This window comes from Bacidia gigantensis (assembly GCF_019456465.1).
Source record: "Bacidia gigantensis strain McMullin 20006 chromosome Unknown contig_180, whole genome shotgun sequence".
Taxonomy (NCBI): Eukaryota; Fungi; Ascomycota; class Lecanoromycetes; order Lecanorales; family Ramalinaceae; genus Bacidia; species Bacidia gigantensis.
The window spans coordinates 2,144,201-2,164,463 of NW_025408596.1; the positions used below are offsets into that span (position 1 = coordinate 2,144,201).

The 20,263-nt window shown below is 50.0% G+C and overlaps 8 protein-coding genes across 8 annotated transcripts; 4 read left to right on the forward strand and 4 right to left on the reverse strand.

Moving 5' to 3' along the window:
- Positions 1-5: 5 nt before the first annotated feature.
- KY384_003585 (uncharacterized protein) lies at positions 6-2,131 on the reverse strand (the record flags this gene model as incomplete). The annotated part of the gene is made up of 7 exons (XM_044812099.1): positions 6-319; positions 366-733; positions 785-1,156; positions 1,212-1,418; positions 1,475-1,598; positions 1,660-1,793; positions 1,848-2,131. 7 exons carry the CDS (start codon positions 2,129-2,131, stop codon positions 6-8), a joined length of 1,803 nt encoding a protein of 600 aa, XP_044671232.1.
- Positions 2,132-2,953: 822 nt separating this feature from the next.
- Positions 2,954-4,758, reverse strand: KY384_003586 (uncharacterized protein; the record flags this gene model as incomplete). Its single annotated transcript, XM_044812100.1, has 4 exons — positions 2,954-3,862; positions 3,945-4,405; positions 4,457-4,607; positions 4,666-4,758. 4 exons carry the CDS (start codon positions 4,756-4,758, stop codon positions 2,954-2,956), a joined length of 1,614 nt encoding a protein of 537 aa, XP_044671233.1.
- A 746-nt stretch (positions 4,759-5,504) lies between these two features.
- KY384_003587 (uncharacterized protein) lies at positions 5,505-7,106 on the forward strand (the record flags this gene model as incomplete). Its single annotated transcript, XM_044812101.1, has 1 exon — positions 5,505-7,106. The coding sequence occupies one exon, from the start codon at positions 5,505-5,507 to the stop codon at positions 7,104-7,106; it is 1,602 nt and encodes a 533-aa protein (XP_044671234.1).
- Positions 7,107-8,311: 1,205 nt separating this feature from the next.
- Positions 8,312-8,738, reverse strand: KY384_003588 (uncharacterized protein; the record flags this gene model as incomplete). Its single annotated transcript, XM_044812102.1, has 2 exons — positions 8,312-8,402; positions 8,455-8,738. The coding sequence occupies 2 exons, from the start codon at positions 8,736-8,738 to the stop codon at positions 8,312-8,314; spliced, it is 375 nt and encodes a 124-aa protein (XP_044671235.1).
- A 111-nt stretch (positions 8,739-8,849) lies between these two features.
- Positions 8,850-9,362, forward strand: KY384_003589 (uncharacterized protein; the record flags this gene model as incomplete). Its single annotated transcript, XM_044812103.1, has 2 exons — positions 8,850-8,893; positions 8,966-9,362. The coding sequence occupies 2 exons, from the start codon at positions 8,850-8,852 to the stop codon at positions 9,360-9,362; spliced, it is 441 nt and encodes a 146-aa protein (XP_044671236.1).
- Positions 9,363-12,646: 3,284 nt separating this feature from the next.
- KY384_003590 (uncharacterized protein) lies at positions 12,647-14,503 on the reverse strand (the record flags this gene model as incomplete). The annotated part of the gene is made up of 1 exon (XM_044812104.1): positions 12,647-14,503. One exon carries the CDS (start codon positions 14,501-14,503, stop codon positions 12,647-12,649), a length of 1,857 nt encoding a protein of 618 aa, XP_044671237.1.
- Positions 14,504-15,537: 1,034 nt separating this feature from the next.
- On the forward strand, positions 15,538-16,553 carry KY384_003591 (uncharacterized protein; the record flags this gene model as incomplete). Its single annotated transcript, XM_044812105.1, is given in 2 exon segments — positions 15,538-15,820; positions 15,832-16,553. 2 exon segments carry the CDS (start codon positions 15,538-15,540, stop codon positions 16,551-16,553), a joined length of 1,005 nt encoding a protein of 334 aa, XP_044671238.1.
- An 865-nt stretch (positions 16,554-17,418) lies between these two features.
- KY384_003592 (uncharacterized protein) lies at positions 17,419-19,728 on the forward strand (the record flags this gene model as incomplete). Its single annotated transcript, XM_044812106.1, has 1 exon — positions 17,419-19,728. One exon carries the CDS (start codon positions 17,419-17,421, stop codon positions 19,726-19,728), a length of 2,310 nt encoding a protein of 769 aa, XP_044671239.1.
- Between the last annotated feature and the right edge of the window lie 535 nt (positions 19,729-20,263).

The following is a 20,263-nucleotide window of genomic DNA, read 5'->3' on the forward strand; positions in this document are numbered from 1 at the left end:
ATTTTCTATATCTTTGGTACACTCAATGCTTCTTTGCCCCACATCAGAAGGGTCGCAGGCACTTGCGCGGCCGCAAACCCTATCAGAGCTTTCATCTGTAGGTTGTGACCATAGCTAAATACCGATCTTATTTCGGACTGAATGGATTCTGAGAACATGCCGAGGACGCTCGTAGATTCAAGCAGGATATCTACCTGCTTAGGTGCTAGGAATTCAGACAATCGTGGCGCGATCGAACGATTCATTACTGTTGTGACAATTGCAAGACCCACGGCACCTCCGAGTAGTCGGAATTGAGCTATCGCAGCGGTTCCGACAGCTTCGAATATTAGTTTCACACCCTGAACAGTCTGATCAGTACTCACCTAAGTCTCTCTTGTCTACCACATACGGTACCAGCAGGACCAGGGTCGCGTTGAAGAACCCCACTCCAGTGCCTGCAAGGATCTGATACCCGTACTGAGCGGCAGAGATATGGTATTCAGCCGAAGATTGTGACAAGAGTGCTGTACCTATGACCTCCAAGAATCCTCCAGCCAGGAGGATGTACAATGGTGAGATCCGTGCCCTTCCTATTAGAATAGCTGCAAGGACTGAGCCTGCTGGAATGAACGCTCCAAATGGAAGCAGCCTGACTCCGGCTTGGAATGCAGACTGGCCATTGACGGTCGTAAACCGTTGTGGAAGCTGAACGATACAGACTGTCAGAATAGTTCCCGCGAAATAAGTGTTTCTGATATATTTCAGCGACGATACAACAAAGTATTTCTCAAATAATTCTTACAATATCAGTCCCACGAAGACCCGGTTTGTGAATAGGCGCCAGGGTAATACTGGTTCCGGAGAAGTCCGTTTAGTTGTAGCAAACCATTGCCAAACAACGAATGCGATCCAGACGGGCCCAGCCAGTACCAGTAATGGCAAGACTTTCGCAGCCGTGAAGGATACCCCAGCGGTAGCTTGCTGTAGAGCAGTAGAGAGCAACAGACAAGCTCCAAGCAAGAGAAGAGCTCCGAGGACGTCTACTCTTGCCAGAGTACTAAGCTGAAAGCCATGCCACCAGGGCAGCTTCGCACGCAACGCGGCCGGCTCTGTCTGCAGTCGCTTGGGCATGCTTATCAGTACAAGGCCCAGAGCAAAGACTCCAATCGGGAGACTGTCGATACAACTCATCAGCTATCTTTCCACACTAGGCAAGGTTCAAGACTCACTTTATATAAAAAACCCATCTCCATTCGCCATGTGCACTGATGGCTCCTCCAAACAAAGGTCCACAGATCAGAGAGAGCGCGATGACCGCACTGACGAGGGCCGTATAATCTGGCCATTTTGCTGGAGGGACCAACTCGAAGAACAGAAGCGTTGCTATCGAGTAGATACCGCTTCCTCCCAAGCCTTGAACCCAGCGAAACATGATGCTGCCCGGCATCAATCGTTTGATCATCTTTTCTACAATTACTGGGGACCAACTCACAGTTCAATGAACGTCTGACTTCCACCACATGCACCAGAGAATGCTACAAAGACCACGATTGAGATCACCAAGACTGGCTTCCGGCCAAAGATGTCGCTGAGCTTCGCGCATATGATGAGCAGACCTGCCCACATCCATCAGCTCAGAACCCGCGAGATATCAATCTTCTCGGACGATCGACTTACCACTATACGTCAGGAGATACGCAGAAAACACCCAGGAGCTTTTCTCATAGCCGCCAAGATCATTCGTGATCGCTATCACGGATGTACTCACAATGGACGATTCCATTTGCGACATGAAAAGCGACAACAGCAGTCTTCGCCCATCAGCCTCTGTTCCTTCCAGAATGTATCATTTGCGAAATACTCACGCGAAACTTATCAGATGCAATCGCCAGCCAACAATGTATTTCGACGCCTCCTGCCCCTTTTCACTCTGGCCGCTCTCCTCATCACGGCTGACCAACGGCCAGTCTTTCCCTCTATTCTCATACATCGTACTCTCCGAACCTCCCCAATTCCTCTCGACCACACGCGGATCCCTCAGCTCCAATTTCTGCGTCTCCATATTGAAGATATCCGCATACTCGTTCGCCAAAGGCCAGCCTCTCACTTTGCCGTTTTGCGTCTCCATCTTCTGCCGTTGCGTTTCCATCTTTCCCTCCAATCTCAGCACTTCACATCACTCTCATTACCACTTTTCCTGATTCGAGAATTTCATATAGCCAGCCTTACAAGAGATTTGCGTGACGATGAAGGAAGGTCAGCAAACTCGTGGTGTTTCAGCACATCAAACCACCCATCCATCAACCTCAGCCGCAAAACAGAAAACTCGCAAGCTACAATGACACAACCCGCATCTCCATCTGACATCAAACTCCACGAGGCAAACCCCATTAGCGCCATCCATGCATCATGGCACAGCCGTAATCCTCTCAGCTGCTCCCCCCTCCCCTTTCCCCCGTCACTAAGAGAAGAACCTCAGCTTCCTCTACTCGGCACTCATAGCCAACGTATCGCACTCCCTCCCCTACCTGAACGTCGGAGAGACTAACGCACATGCAAGCGCCATGCACCGATTGCAGCCCACGTCTCTGGTACCGAGTAATCTGGTCCGTGCCCCCTGCATGCACACAGCCACTAAATACGGCAAGACTGCCCGGTCTTTCGTGCATGAGTAGCGCAATCATCTAGCTCCGGACACGAAAGGTGGGCAGGGCTAAGGTAAGTTCGTTTTGTATCAGGATTTGCAAGCTAAGGGGATGGATGAGATCGAGATCTTATCATGCGAGGGTGTCGTTTATTGGCAATTGCTTTGACGCTAGGTCTATCAGAAGCTAATCGTACAGGGCAGGGCATTCTACGCAGACTCGCGGACGCGAAGGAAGGATCATCTCCAAGTCGAGCTCAAAGCTCGAAGCTCTAGCTCCACCGGCGTTTCAAAATCTTAGGTTCTTGTGCAGTGGGCCTGCCAGCTTCACTCTTCTCTCTGCCGAAACTGCAGCATAGGTCCATGACGGATAGCCACATACGCATCCTCCAATTGGAAAGAATTCCTGTTTCTCCTGCCCCATCCAAGTTCTGGTCTGCCCTCTCCAAGCGTAGATCCCGGCGCAATTCTGATGTCCATTCGATACAGCGTCCGAGCGGTCACGAGCATCATCTCAAGCTTGGCTAGGTTCTGACCAGCGCAATTTCCTGGGCCGGAGGAAAAGGGATGAAAGCAAGACTTGATGTGCGCGACTTGTTCAGCCGTGTTGCCATTTTCTGGGTCCACGATCCAGCGTTCTGGCCGGAAGACTTCCGAGTCGCCGCCGTAGTTGTCATCGTTGTGGCCGTTGGACCAGCCGGCTGTGCCAACGTTGGCGCCTTCGGGGAAATACTCGCCGTCGACTTGAAGGCCACCATGAAGGATTGTACGAGAAAGCTCGCTGGGCCCGGCTGGGGTCAAACGCATGGCTTCGTCGATACATGCGCGGAGGTAGTGGCAGGACGTAAGTTTGGAGCCTTCGCTTATTTCATCGACGCTTGAGAAGGTGCTGCGAATGTGCTCGACAAGTTTTTTGTAGACACGCGGATAGTGTGTGATGTAGAAGAAGAAGCCACAAAGGCTGACGGAGGTGGTGTCAGAGCCTGCGATGATGAGGAGGCTGGTTTCGGCCAGAAGCTCGTTCTTTGGATAGGCTGGACGACCGGTTTCAGGATCTGTGGCTCGGTATAGGTAATACAGCATGTCTTTCCGCAATTCTTTGCCCTGCTTCTGCCCTGCTTGCTCTAAGCTTCTTTCGAGTTCAATGCGTTCCGACACACTGGATTCGAGGAATTCGTAATAGCGCTTAATATCGGGTGGTGTGATCTTGTCAAGTAAATAGTTGAGGCCCCTGGGCTTCAGCCACAATAATGCATCAAGTAAGGGAGATTTGGAGATCTTCATCCGTCAGCTTTTGTTCCTTTCGAGATCGATGTACCCTTACCGGATGCATGAATTGCATGTATGAAATAACGGCTTCTGGTATGGTTTTGTATGGATTGTGCCCGGGCTCTTTGATGTTTGCCGACTTCCCAAAGCAAAGATCCGTCATGACATCAAAGACCATGCAATCCATCCACTTCGCCATATCGATAGACTTGGACCAGTCTCCTGGCGTCTCTTGGTTGAGCGACAACTCATTCCACCGGTCAAGGTGTCGAATGATGAAACTCGCCGCAGAACGGACCGAGCTATCGGTGAAGACGGTATTTAGCAATCGTCTCTTGTAGGCATGTACGGCAACATTTGTGACATTCAATGTATTGATATCTTCCTCGTTCCTCCTCCATGCGTCATAGGTCTTGTTCTTCTTCACGTTGGCTTTGATGTTGTAGATGTCTTGATAAGCCTTCGGACTGTTGAATAGGACAGTATTTGGAGTGGTGCGTATCTTGCTCCCTTTTGCCGTATCAGTGGATCTTCTGCATCAAAAATGAGGAGCACGCGTACCATAAATCTGGAAGCATTGCCAGAGCCAGATATGGCGATCCCCTTTGCAGGCATGATAAAATGATGGCAGGGAAGATATCTTTGCTAAGAAGGGCCCAGGATATTTGGCTAAAGGGTTGAAGTAAAGGTGATAGATGGTACGCAATGATACCTAGAGCGACGATTAGCTTGAACTCATGATATTGACTGTCTTCTTCGAAGAATCATACGTATAACACATTGATCGTCACAAATACCACCAACCAATCGGTGGAGGTTGCATTCAGAATCTGTGACTCTGCTGGCTTCACCTTTAGATGCATGCTGAAGATGATCTCTGCAGAGGGCTTGGCAGTAACGGGGCCAGGAGAAAAAAGATAGGAAGAACGTCAATTACGCAGCGGGCTGCCCAAATGATGCAAGATGGAAACGCATGAGGAGAGCCATGCAGGATATGGACGCGATGAATGGCAAGTATCAAACCTCTCAAGCACCAGAAAGCCAGAATGGAGCCTCATGATCATGGTGAAGCCAATGGAGTGAGCTACCCCGTCTCCGGTAGGGCAAGCTTACGGTCGCTTGCACCTCGAGCTGCACAGACGTTCGAATGGCAAAGAATGTGTGGCGGAGTACAAGGCACAGCGTCCGACGCTGTTTCAATACCTTAGACTCTTAGAGACGGCGTCATTGCGGCTGTCATCCTTCCGCAACTAATCACGCAGGGATCTGTCGCCAGTCAGACTTCGGCTCAAATCTTGGACAGCGGGGCAGCAAGTGGAGACTAATCATCTAGAGACTAGCGGTGTCGTGATAGCGAGGAAGGACTTGGAATATCGGACTGATCGTTGATCTTCCTGCCCCCTTGCTGAGAAGCTGTGCCTCACATGTATGAAGAAAGCACTCAAATGCGTTGGAGCTGATATTGGATACGCTTGTTGCTGGATACCTACGCCTTGCAGCACAAGCTCGGAGACATCATCCCTATTGTGGAACAAACCCGTAAATTCAAATAATGAGTGACCACGCAATCTGAAGACTCGGTCCTTTGGACATCAGTGGCTCCAGAGTCATGTCAGCAGCATTGTGGGAGAGACTTGCAGAGCTGAGTCCTCAGATCGAGGCCATTCTCGAGACTAGCGGCTCTCCCGGCCTGTCCTTGGGAGTCTTACATCAAGGTGGAATAGTACACACAGCACACTTCGGGCGTCGAGACATCGACACTGACGAAGCTCCAAATGATGACACTGTATACCATGTCGCATCACTTACAAAAGCCATTACTGCGAGCACTGTTGCATCTCTGGTCGATAGCGGCACTCTAGATTGGGACTTACCAGTAAGGCACTACGTGCCAGAATTTGGCCAACGAGATGACGAACTGGGCCGTCATGGTACCTTGAAAGACCTATTGTCTAACAGAACAGGTCTTGCATTGTCGAATGCATTATGGGGGCAAAAAGAAGGCGAGTTTTTGCTACCAAGGAGCGAGATCATTCCGACCATATGTCAAATGGGAACGATGAAGCCTCTGCGTGACTCTTTCGTATATTCACAATGGAACTATGCCCTGGTCACCGAAATCGTTGAAAAGGTTACGGGTAAGTCCTTTGGGCGGTGTGTCAAAGACAGGATATTGGATCCTTTAGGTATGGATAGAACTACCTTCAATCCCGAGGAGGGTGACAACGTGGCGCTTCCGTATGCGCTACTCGATAATGCAACACCTCATCGCATAGCTCTCACAAACTTGTCGGATGAGACGGGCTTAGCTGGGACAGTTGCAGCCAGAAGCAGTATCAGAAATCTCCTGTCGTTCTACCGGGCATTGTTGGCCGCGTACTCGCAGGGAGATTGTGAATCCACAAAACTCAACCCTTTGAAACAGGCGAGAGCTATTTTCACACCTCATATCGCGATAGGTGGCTCTGACATAGAGAATAAAGCCTACTGTCTTGGGTTGTATCGGACAAAGTTGCCAAACAACATAGGCTATTCCAGTATGAACAACATCCTAATAGGGCCGAAGAAAATGCCTGTTGCTCAATCAACATCGCCGGGCCTGCAGGTGTACCACCACACAGGCAATGTCCCTGGATTTGTGGCATCTGCTTTCTTAGTACCATCTTCTCAAAGTGCTATCGTTGTCCTCACCAACGCCCTACCATTGATGGACCCAACAGACTTTGTGGGCCAGCTTGTCCTGTCGAGGCTTCTGGGGCAAAAGCCGCCATCGAACTTACTAGAGCTCAGCAAGCTTGGTCGTTCTGCTAGTATCCTCTCGTATGGCGCGCTCAACAAACAGCTCCAGAAACATAAGACTACAAAGCTTCCTACTTTTCCGCTGGACACCTACGAAGGGCACTATTTCAATGTCGCCGGCAATTTCAAGCTCGTCATCCGAAGACAGAGCCAAAGTCTCATCATGAATGTTCAAGATCTTCCTCTTACCAAGTATGAGCTGCTGCCATATGATGGTGACACCTTTTACTGGCCCGCGAACCGTGACGTGGAAGTCAAGCAGTGCATGTGGCCACTCCCATTTGCTGGATATCACAAGATCCAATTTGCTGGGATGACTTCTGGGTCCATCGACCGATTGATCTGGCAGCATGACCCTTTCGCAAAGCCTGAGGTCTTCAAGAAGAAGGCTTCCCAAGCGTCGAAACTTTGAGATAGCTTAAGCGTAGTCTGGTGAAAGATAACGACCATCATAGCTCATATGATTACGAGTCAGTCAAGCCACCTTTCATGTCGTCCCAAAGCCATTTGGAATAGCACGTGTGGGTGGCATTAAGGCTACGAGATGCTATCACAATCTATACACTTTGCATGAAAGAAGGTTGTCACAATGCTTAGCACAAGTGGATCAGTACCAGTCGCTTTCACAGACCATGACTTCGATCATGCAGATAAGATCGATCAGAGGACTCACTCTTACCGGTGTACATTTTCGGAGTTCATAATGCTTAGCGTGAAATATAGTCCACTCGGAGAGACTGACCCAGGTTTTAGCTAAGAGATACCAGCCAAGCGAACGACGAGACGAATCGGCACTTCGAAGCCAGGATGTCTGAAACAAGGTCCTTGCCAGTGTCATCCTTCCAAAGTCAGTTTCGAGCGGTGAGGCACAGAGTAGGCTGTGGCCTCTAGCACGAACACTATGATTTTAGACTTAAATGCTCACTGCAGATCAGCGTTTGGTACTCTTTCCCAATTAGCCGCTACATCCGGCAACGAACGTCGCTTACTAGATCCTTCGACGAGCTAATGCACCTCGTGCGTCCATCCTCCTCGTGTGCTGACGACGAAAAGACCCACCACTAGGTCTCACTGCCACCGAGCGCCAACCAAAGGACACTGATCGGATCCAATGTCCTCCTCTAGGCAAGAGTAAGGCGTAGTGGGTGCAGGATTGGACTCTGTACCGACACGGCGTATGCACGCTCTTGATGCGAGATGAGGTATGCGTTTGTACACAGCTGCTAGGCTCAGCAGTATCATGGCGCTGCATTTGTCACAACGTCATGTCCTGAGCACAACGCAAGCTGAGACCAGGCCAGCGATCTGACCTGACCTGCTCCTCGTCGATCTTTGTTTGTTGATCCAGAGAATTCTTCAGTCGTGCTTTCGTACGCGAGTCACTGCGCTGAGGCAGGAACTGTACCTCTGCACGTCAATTAGCCTTTGGCAAGCTCCAGCAAGCAAGCAAACGTGCTTTCTCACACATTGCAAACGAGAAAATATGGATCCAACAAAGCAATTCCCACCACAGTATCTGGCAGAAGACAGGAGTCGAGAATTGATCAATGTCTTAATCGCGTTTGGCTTCCTTGAGACTTTCTTCATCCTCCTATTCTTCACCTCTCGTGTCATGAATCACACCGTAAAAGGCTGGGATGTATACCACATGATACCAGCGTACATTTTCTGCATGGGCCATATCGTAGTCGGCTCAGGTAAGTCGCGCCTACAGCAACGAGCTTCCGAAGATTGATAAGTCCTTGCAGTCATGGTCGCACACGCTGGAGCAGGCCGGCACATGTTTGCGCTTCAGCCAAACGTCGTCGTCCGATGGATCAAGCTTGACAAAGCCGAAGAATTCATCTACAACTTCTCCATCCTGTTCCCCAAGCTGTCGATCCTCTGCTTCTATCTCCGAGTCTTCTCCACGAAGACTTATCGCCAATGGATCTACGCGGTCGGAGCTTTCGTGATCCTCACTTGTGTTGCCGGTCAGATCGTCGGCCTCTCCATCTGCCACCCCTTCTCCTATTTCTGGGATAAAAGCATTAAGGGCGGCCATTGCGGAGACATCCCAGCCGCGTATCGCTATATCAGCGTCCCAGGCTTGCTAGCAGACATCTTCATCATCGTGCTGCCTCTCTACGGAATCTGGCATCTTCACGCCAAGACAATGCAGAAGATTGGCCTGAGTATCACATTTTTGACAGGTTGCATGTAAGCCAGCCACTCCCCACGCTTCCCACCGACCCAAATTAGGACTATCACTAACGCATCCAATCCGTAAAGTGGCACCGTAACAGGAATAGTCCGCCTAATCTACTTCTTCAAAATCAACATGTTCGAAGACGTGACCTGGGACGCCGTAGAAACCATGTCCTGGACGCTCATCGAGCCGGGCGTCTACATGATCGCCGCCACCCTCCCCTCGCTCCGTCCACTACTCAAATGGGCCCTCAAAGATACGAAGATCAGTGCTCTGGCCACCAGCTTGCTTGATAGAGCTAGTCGGGTGCTCTCGTCGAATAGGAGTGCGAAGGGCACGGTGGCTGATGAGAAGGCGTTCCATCCTCCGCATCCGGAGATCAATACTAAGACGACGATTACGGCGAAGAGTGTGCCGAAGAATGCGAAGATGATGGGGTTGGAGAGTGATTCTGATACTAGTAGTGCGGATATGGTTTGATGAGCTTTTACTAGAGGCGGTAGGTGAAATCTAGGAAACGATGTTACTTGGTTGTGTTCATTATTGTATCGTCTGAGTGGAAGGTTCTCCAAGGTGCAGTCTGTACATACATATATCTGACAAGATCTCTCAATTCTCCTTGGGTGTCTGATCTCCTTTGTCGCAATCAAGCGATAATGCTTTCGTCCGACCATCCTTGCGTCTGAGACACAGAGCCAACCTAAGTACCAGCTTATATCACGCCATCGTCTCTGACCCTCATGGCAGGACCTCCTTTTCTGTAGATACGCCTGACTCCCAATAGCCCTGTTGCGTATAATTCGACTCAACAGAGTTCAATGTTGATAGTCTTTACAATCGTCATGCCACGTACGGAGCCCCTTACGACGGCTTCTCATGTATTGAAAGACGTTTACCTACCGTTGAAACGTACTTACGTGGGGCAGCATGCCAATGCAATCAGGGAACGGACAGAATCATGGGCAACAGGCGATGCTGTGAAGTCGGATTGCGTCAAAATTTCCAAAGGATTTCGGAAATTTTGGGTGACGATATATCTTGAGGGGGCAAATCAAATACCTTGAGCAGTGCGAGTATAAACCGGTCTGGGAGTTGTATTGCACTTTGTCATTTGTAGAGTGATAATGTTCATGATGGACGATGACAACAGATCTGCCACTGGGTCTTATAGCTCAGAGGTCAGCTGCTAGTCGTCGTCGTAAGGCACTGAATTTTAGATCGTGACGAACGATTCTTTGTTTGAAATTTGGTCTGAAACATGTTCAATAGGTGCCATATTCTGACTGTTATTGTTCCTTCATGTTTATCTACCTACAGGGTATTTGAAGCACCAGATTTGTCCACAATCGACGATGGAAGTTCTCCCTACAAATTCTTCACTTGCCTCCATATCTGTATGGTTGACTGTTCCGGGACATATTGGGAGAGCCCCACGACCCGAGCGAGTCTAGGCATAGAGATATCTTTGGGCCCAGGACCACTGGTCGCGCATTAACCAGGGACAAGGTATGCCATTTCGAGTGAATCGGAGTCCTGCATCTCGAGACACGTGTTTTGCAGATGCGGCATCTAGGCAGCAGCCCTTTGTTGCTGCGGTGAAGAGCGGGCTCAACATGTCTGGGCCTGCCAATTTGTGGAAGCGACGGGTAGATATGTGAGTATCATAAGATTTCACCACAAGCGATCGGCTTTGGAACTCCTGGTTTTGTTGAAATTTAGATCAATTAATAATCGCATGGTTCAGACGGCTGTCAGTGTCAGTGATCGTTTACAGGCTATGGATGAGTGGGTTGGCAGAGAAGGCACGATAGAGGCGGACAACAATAGAGGGGACACTAGAGGTGAGGAGAGTCATGAATGAGATGTCTCAGGAGAAGAAGTGATGAGCCGAAAGTTGGAGGCAGTTCGCGACAATGAAGTTTGAGATATTAGATTGTGGAGAGGAAGCCGGCATCTAGAGTTTGGAGACTGTACATGATTCCATCAAGTACGAAAGATGGACATTGCAGATCAGATCATCATTCTTGATAAAATTCTCCTCACCAATCGACATCTTGCAACCGGATTACACTATTAACAGCCAAGCTTACTCCTTTGAGCTCGTACAACAGTTAAGTGGGCCAGAGATGTATGCGAAGAGGGTGACATGAGTGCATCAGATGAAAACCATCTCAGACCACACTCGTAGCAAGCAGCGGCCGCTGGGCCTGGGACAATCGGGTACATCTGAAAGTCCCATACCAGCTGTATCCCCGGTTCTTACATCGCAGAGCGCTCTGGTTTTGACACCATCAACAACCCTCTGGCCTGCAAGGCCCAACGCAGTGGTAGTATAATGGAGTAATACAACGGACGACTCCGAAAATTGCTTGAGAACAGCTGCTGTAAAATGACAGGAATAAATTATGACTTCCGTATCACTTGTGAGACGCTTTGAAAGTCATTATTTTGATCTTACCTCACGAATGTAGCACTGCAATGGCAAATGGACAATCAAAAGGTGCGTACTGACCACAACAAAAGCCCATTTCCCTTAGATTGCCTCTCCATTCACTACTTGAGGGTGTCTTGTGAGCATTGACACCGGAATTCCACCGATGGTCTCGCCATAAACGCGTGACATTGACCTCAATTTGTCAAATGTTGGATGGCAGATCCTGAACGAGATCACTACGGTGGAATCTTTGAGCGTTGAGCTCGAAACTCAAATGGACCGTCGAGGGGTACACCATTTCCTTTCAGAGAAACCCTAGCATTTCCATCCACCTTGCGCTGTTCACTGAAAGGGAGTGAGATACATCCAATATGACATCCTACCTCTCCACCCTAAACTCCCTCCTCAGCACAACCACATCCCGCTACAACTCCATTCGTCGAAACATCCTCACCAACAGTTCAGAAGACGATACTGTACGTTCCCCTCCCCCAACTGCCGTCCCTCACCCTGACCAAACCCTAAGAATATCGACCACCCAGACGCCACCCACGTCTCCCGCGTCCTCCGCGCCTACTACACCGAATCCCACCGACCGCTCCCCGCCTGGCTGCCCCCAGATCCCTACAAACCCCCTCCATCCGCAAACGCACCAACCCCCTTTGTAGCCTCCCGTCCACTGAACTCTCTGCGATCACGGACGAACGACTCTCAGGCTTCCCAATCCAATTCGAATCCTTATGGCACCAGCAGTGGGGGTGGGAGAGCGGGCGGAGGGGGTCTGGGCGATATTTGGGATTCTGCCCCCACACCGCCGGCGAAGGAGGAGACGAGTTTGAGGAGGGCGGCGGCTAGCAATACAAGGAGGGTGGGGATGGGGAATCAGGGTGGTGGTGAAGGGGGGTTGGGGGATGCAGGGGGAGGGGGTGGAGGGTATAGTGCGAGGCCTTTGCCTAGCCAGAGGGCAGGGAGTTATCAGAATGCCGGTGCGGTTGGTGGTGGTGGCGGTGGTGGTGGGGGAAATCGGTATGGGTTAGGTGGTGGTGGAGGAGGAGGAGGATCGGGTGGATACCGGGAAGAGGATAGGCCGAGCAGTTCGAATAGCGGACGCGATCGATTGAAGGCGAGGATGGGCAGTCAGCGAGGGCAAGGAGGGTATAGTGGAGGAGGGGGAGGGCCTGGGAGCTCTGCTACTGAGGGACTGGGAGGCTGGCAGGGACGGAGATGAATGCAGTGTGTGTGTGATGACGAAAAGGACTGCATGTGATGAGGGTTGGATTTTCGAAGCGTATGCAATGAAGCAAACGGAGCGAGGCGTGTGGGTGATAGGCTACTTGCCAACACAGAATTTTTCAAAAACGACCCCCAATACCTCCTCAACGTCTCCGGACATTTCACCCCTACCAGTAATCTTTGCAAGGCAGGAGGCGGCGGAGCGTAGGTGCTCGGCTGCTAAGACGATGTCAATATCATCATCCTTACTACCAACGTCACCATTTCCAGGTTCCGTACAGCTGTTTACCACGGCTAGGAAATCATCCAGGTCCAAAAGACATTGCTGTAGGAGCACACGTTGGCGCTCGGTTGCGCCCAGTGCTTCACTCCATGCCGAAGTATTTGGAATCCCTGCCAACGGCGATGGAGCAACTGCTTCGGTCAAAGATCCAAACATTCTGGTGAGATGATCCAGAAGGCTTGCAACACCGAAAGGTTTAGAGTCTTGAACTGAACCAGTATCAGAATCTTTACAGGAGATGGCAAGGATGGGCACTCCTGAAGCCTCAAGCCATTGGTGCAAAGCAGGATGTTCCGAGAATCTCAAGCACATCTGGTTGATATCGGCCATGTTGCGGAACAAATCAGCTTTGTTAAGCACGCAGATAACCCTTTGAGATGCTGGGTCTAGTCGGTTGAGTGTAGCCTCGACTCCCGCTCCGAGGGAGACATCAGGCAACCTTGCATCACTGCTTGTGGGAGATCTATCGGCGGCTACAGATAGGAAGACGATAACCACATCAGCTTTCAGCGCCCGATCTCTAGCTCTTCGAATCCCTTCTTCCTCGATGCTGTTCAGTCCTCCAGTATCTCCAGGGCTTTTCTCTCTGAGTCCGGCAAGATCCCCAAAGCGACATAGATATCCACCAATATCAAGATTTACGTCTACTATATCTCTTGTTGTTCCAGCCTGGTCGCTGACGATGGCTGCCTCCCTACCTACAATGCGATTAAGCAGAGAACTCTTGCCCGCGTTTGGTGCGCCGACCAGTGCAATATTGATCCCATTCCTAAGAAGCTCGCCTCGGCATGCGTTTTCGATGCTGACATGTAGCTCTTCTTGCAAATCTCTGACTTGCTTAGCCACCGACGCGTATAATGTAGCTGATGACTCCTCGAAATGTTGATCCTCCGAGAAATCGATCAACGCCTCAAGCTCTCCTCGAGCATAAAGTAATTTCTGCCTCCAGGCATCATACCGCCCTGCAAGTATACTTTTACTTCCTCTTACAGCAAGTCTCCTCTGCTGCTCGGTCTCCGCAGATAAAGTATCGCCCAAAGCCTCCACTTGAGTAAGGTCAAGCCTATCATTGTAGAACGCGCGCTTCGTGAACTCGCCAGGGTCAGCATAGCGAATGTCTTGCTTCACGTCTTGTGAGACACTCCTAGTCTTGGGTATAGCTTCGAGGATAGCCTTGACGGTAGCTGTGCCACCGTGAACATGGAATTCTAGCAGGTCCTCCCCCGTTACCGTTTCCGGCGCAGGGAAGTAGAGAACCAAGGCGCCCGCATCAAGCACTTCGCCTTTAGACGTAGAATGGAACGGGCTGCATAAGGTTCTCAAGGCCGCGTATCGAGGTCTCGGAAGAGGTTTGTTTGGGCACAAAGCATGGTAGACGCTGAGACAGGCTGGCCCAGAGACGCGAATGATGGCTATAGCAGCTCGTCCGGGTGCTGTAGAGAGGGCATATATGGTAGAACCGGAACTAGAGAGCGTATGGTAGCCTCGTCGAACATGCGTACAGTCATCGAATTTAGCGATGGGTGAGCCTCGTCTTGTGTTGCCGATAAAGTCGATGATTTGATTGCCTCTATAGATTGTGCTGCATCTAGATGGATAAACATTGGTGCCGGCGATGCCAGCGTACACATATCGTCTACATCCCAGGAATTGCCAAGAACGCGCGTGCATCACAAGCACTTTTTGCGTATGGAAGGTTACTCAGTGTGCATCCGTCAGGGAACTGGAATAATTACGGTAGACCAAGAGCTGCTTTTAGCGTAAATGATCCACATTTCATATCAATAAAGGACTTTGTTTAATCATCACTTAATTTTGCGGGCAGATCTATGATAATTCTTAGATACTATCTTGACAAAGTGGACAAGCGGCTGGGTTTCAAGCTCGCTGCTCACTCCCAGAATGGATGATTGGAACAGGACCGACGAATGGTCTACATCTACCTTGGAATTGCTATCTCTATTCCATCGTTGTGCTCTCCCCTCGGCCTGGCATCCAATCTCACTGGTGGACTTCAATCCAACGGCATATTCTGCCCGCAAACGTCTGCCATTCGATGACTTTTCTGCTTAAAAACAATTCTTGCCAGAAGATCTCTGGTTTATATTCAAAAGCCTCTTTCCGAAGCTGTCTATTTTCCCCCCAAGGTTGCATGCTGACTTCTGTCGTGCAATCACGCTTTCATTCCACAATCGACCCTTTGATCGCTGCATTTGTCAGCCAGTAGTCGCAAGGCTCCATATTTCCTTCTGTTAGAACGGAACATGACAGGTTGGGAGAAGATCTGCGCTAGCGCTGCAGGTGTCTGACATCGCTGGGTCCTTCAGGTTCCAATGTGATGCGTATCTTGCGTGTGATTGCTAAGCGGCTGGAAACCTCTAGACCGGACTCTGTTATTACTAACGAGTCTGCAATCACGTCTTCTCGTACACTTCGCACAGCCCAACCAGGAGCGATCAACTAATCCAATATTACGCTACCATCGCGGACTACCTCGTTCATTCACGCCTTGCACTCAACCTTGGATCAGCAGCTTACGCGGTATCTATCAGGCATCGGACCGGCATTCCTTTTGAAAATGACCTCCCACGTTGAGCTAGAACTCGGTAGCAGTTATAAAAGCCCCCTGGGTCCCCTCCGTCACCTCCAAAGTTCTTGCAACCTGCCATAGCTTGATCACTCTGACAAAGGGTCCAAACGAAAATATGCAGTTCGCAAGCTTTGTCCCTTTGATCCTGCTTTCCTTTAGCTTCATTCACACAGTGGTTTCGGCCGACAAATATCCAACTGAGCTGGTATACGAGGCGCCAAACGGCACTTGGCTCGAAAACCTTGCGGTGCGAGCTGATGGCTCCATCCTCGCAACGGTACTTACCAGTCCGGACCTCCTCCTCATCCAGCCCGATCCAAAGAACCCAGCTCCCAAGCTGATTGCCAGCTTCCCTCCAACACTGCCCTTTTGGGAATTGCAGAAGCTTCCTCGCACACGTACTATGTAGCTGCGACCAACTTCACTAGTGCCACTGTGAGTGGCGTATTAGGAAGTGGTAATATCTACCGCGTTGACCTTCCTCGTCATCCTCATCATCCTAATGGGCCCGTACATGTGAGCCTCACCAGTCATCTTCCAGACGACACCGGTCTGCCAAATGGCCTCTTGAGCCTGAATAATCAGACTCTACTTCTCGCCGAATCCAATAATGGCACCATTCTCGCCATCAACACCGTCACCGGGGCTTCCACAGTCGCAATCAATGATCCACTGTTACTCCCTGCGAACGGTAACCCTATCGGCATCAATGGACTCAAACTTCATGGCAACACCCTGTACTTCACAAACAGCGGCCTCAACACGTTCAACCGTGTCCCAATTGATCTTACAACGGGCGCTGCGTTAGGTCCGGCAACCGTCATTGCAACAGGTCTGACAGGAAAAGGGATCGCTTACGATGATTTTGCGCTGAGTTCGGATGGTAAACGAGCATTTCTGACGACGACGGGTGGTAACACAGTAGCTGAGGTGGATACGGAAACGGGAGGGCAGAGGACGGTGGCAGGAGACTTTCATAGTACAGAAATCGCGCAGCCGACAGGGGCGGCTTTTGGCAGAGGAAAGGGGCAAAAGGGGATTGTGTATGTGACGACGGCAGGTGGAATCGCGATTCCGGTCAATGGGTACGAAAAGGTGGGCGGGCAACTGCTGGCTATCCATGTTGGATAATGGGCATGAGGAGGTGACAATAGGTATATGTTCTGTAGCTTGAAGATGGTGCATTACGAAAAGTATTCCATGTCGCTCCGCAACACAAGCGGCATACTTCGTGCCAATAATGACAGAGCTCCAAGAATGTTCTCGCGCAGTGGAACCTATAGTCAGCCCGCCCAGTGCTCCTCTAAGGTTAGAACTATCTGCCCCTGCCCAGACCTGGAGAACAAGCATTTGGTACCTTACGGCAGCAACCCTAAGATAGTGACGGGTCGCGCGTGACATGACAGTGGGGGAGACACGACTTGATTCTCCCTATGCCTCTATACAAAGCATACGGTACGCTTGACATCAATCTCGGATCCCTGCGCACGTCAGCAGGCTATCAATGACTCATATGGCGGACTGCGATGAGTTCCCCGTAGCACAAGTACTTTGTACATTCGTTGGCGCTCCAAGACCGGCATCACATGGTGGTCTTATCTTATTGTATTACGCGTAGGCGACGAGGCGCTACAGGGATGACAGTTCGTACCCCTAGGCTAGCGATCTGATTTGGCAATGCTGCCTCCGGCTAAGCAGGAAGGGTGTGCGAAAGGCTGAGGGATCGGCGGTGTTCTCGATGTCTAGACCTCATTCAGATATCTCGGTCAGGAAATGGGGGCGATTTTAATTTTAGTGACGATCTAATGCAAGCCCATATTGCGGCTCCTGAAAGGCTGAGAGAAGACCAGAATATCACGCCCCATACCCTCAACTTAAATATATATCATCCCACGATGGGAGCTTCGACGATTGAAATATCCCTCTCTGGTCCGCCTTTCGCGTTCTAACGCACAGTTGGCCTCGGAGAATTCACTAACCACGTTTCTCCGCAACCATGGTCGGTCTCGGGAATATCCTACCCAAATTCGACTATCAGCCATTAGAGAATGACAAGTCGGTTCGATTACTTGCACTTCAGCATGGTGACAAACAATCTGCGATCATCTGCGACCTGATTGAAGTCGATCCAGATAAAAAGAAGACCATTGAATATGAGGCCGTCTCTTGGACATGGGACTCGAAAGAGAAACCAGACTCGATCAGAGTCAACGTTAAAGGCAAGGCTAATGTCCTCAACATCTCTCATAATCTGTTCCTGGCTTTGAAAGCGCTGCGTCTTGAAGGTGAAGTCCGTTACCTTTGGTCAGACGCAATATGTGTGAATCAGGACGACCCCAACGAAAAGAATCACCAGATCCCGATGATGCCTTCCATTTACGGCGACGCGACGCAAGTCTGCGTGTGGCTCGGAGAAGCCGATAAAGACAGCGATGACGCTATTGCCTTCATCGAGCGTATAATGCAAAACATCTGGAAACTCGATACATTATGCGAGGCGCGCGAAGAAACCAAAAACTGGGCGGCACTTCTGAGATTCATCATGAAGCCTTGGTTTTCGCGTCGATGGATTGTCCAAGAGATCGCACTGGCAAAGAAAGGCACCATCTATTGCGGCCAAAAGCAATTATCCTGGAGGAAATTCTCCGACGCCGTATCATCCTTCGTAGAGGTAGAAACAGCGACGCACCGGCTATCCGAAATCATGAGGCGAGAAGCATTCGTTGGCTTTATCCCGGATTTCTTTGCGAATGTCGCAGTCCTGAGTGCAACACTGTTGATTGAGACGACTAATACACTCTTCCGCCGACGTGCCGATGGCCAAAAAGAAGATCTATTGAGTCTTGAGTATCTAGTTTCCAGACTATCTATTTTTGCCACGTCAGAACCCCCTGACGCAATATATGCCCTCCTGGCAATCGCGAGGCATACTCAGCCTGTCTCTGCCACAGGAAGAAGTATCAAAGATGACAACCCTCTCGCCATCCCAGGACTATCAGCCGCACTAGGGCGCAATCTGCGAGCCAAAGAGTTTCGTGTGAACTATGACCAACCCTATGTTGACACTTGCAAAAATTTTGTTGACTTCTCTATTCGGCAGTCTGAGCCATCACGGGCGTTAGACATCATCTGCAGACCTTGGGCCCCTCCACCGAAGTCTAAAGGCAAAGGACGGCAGAAATCCCAAAATACTGAACAGCTTCCATCCTGGATTCGCAGTGTAAAAGACGCTGCTTTCAAGGTTCACGAGACTCCGACAGGAGAGAAGATTGGACGAATTAACGGCGACCCATTGGTCGGCTTACCAACAGCCGGACAAAGAAATTACACTGCTGCCGAGACGAAAGAACTGGACTTAAACAAGCTACGCTTTGCAAAACGCTCTCAACATTACAGTATGTATGTTGAAGGGTTCAAGCTGGATGAAATTGACCGGGTCGAGGAAATTGCTCGTGGCGGAAACCTACCTGAGACTTGGCTTGAAGCTGTTGAATATGAGAATGAAGAAAGCCACGATCCACCGGAAGAGTTGTGGCGGACTATAGTAGCCAATAGAGGACCTGAGGGCAGAAATCCTCCTGGCTTCTATACCACAGCGTTTAAAGAGGCTCTAAAGAAAGGTATGCATGCTGGGGCACTTGACACGGCGGATATAATTTATAATGGGCGGTGCTCGATTGTAGCCCAATTCCTGCGGAGAGTTCAAGAGGTGATATGGAACCGAAGACTCATGCATACCAAGGGAGACACTTCCAACCCAAGGTTTCCCTCAAAACTGGGCCTAGTCCACAAGGATGCGAGGTCAGGAGACCTGATATGCATCCTCTACGGATGCACTATACCAGTAGTCCTGCGGAAAATAGAAAAATCGCAAGACCAGATAGCAAAGGAAAGGCGAGAGGAAGTGCAATACAGGAAAATGGAAGCTGAAAGGGCAGTTTCTCGCCTTCGAGAAGTGCGCCAAGATCGTCGGAAGCAGCGAGAAGTGACAAAGAAGGCACTACGGCAGCTACAATCTGATCGTGGATTGTCCCATGTTGACAAGACCTCAGCAGCGCATTACCATAAGCAGTATATGGCGAAGATGGGTCTATCCAAGATTGGATTGCAGAAGCGCGACGTGAGAAATGCTGTAAAGGACAACAACAATGTCAACAATAACATCAACGGAAATGACGACGTTCATATCAGTGATCATTATTACGTGCTCGTAGGAGAGTGCTACGTCCACGGGATGATGGATAATGAAGCTATCGCTTACCAGAATGCAAGACGGATACCAGCTGAAACCCTCGAGTTACGATGAAAGGCACCGCTGTCAAAATGATAACCTCGCCCAGTAAACTGTTGTTGGCTTCATGTTTTCATGTCTTTATTCACCCAGTACCAGCTCCAATCTCGAGAGTTACATGAAATGGACGACTAGGCGTGCTACGCTCCATTTCCCAAAAAGGCGTTCCCACATTCATCTTGTTGACGATCTGGTGAGAAAGTACGCAACAGCTGATGGAATGTTGCCCTTGCTTCAGAAACCTTCCTAACGTGAAATCTGACGATGATCAAGAGAGCCAACTCTGGCGTCTCGTAAAACTGATGATTCTATTCCCAATTTCGATGGATTGAGATAACGCCTGGGACGCTCCCAGCGCAATCACCGTTCTTTGACACAAATGTCGGCAATGAACAATCCGCCTGACTTCTTACGACTCTTTGAAACGAGGGCACGATACTATACTGTGGCGCGACATGATAAGAAAAGATTTAGAATTGACCCTTCACTGGGATATATACAATGTCTACATATCTTACACTCCAGATGCAAAAAGAAAAACCAACAACAC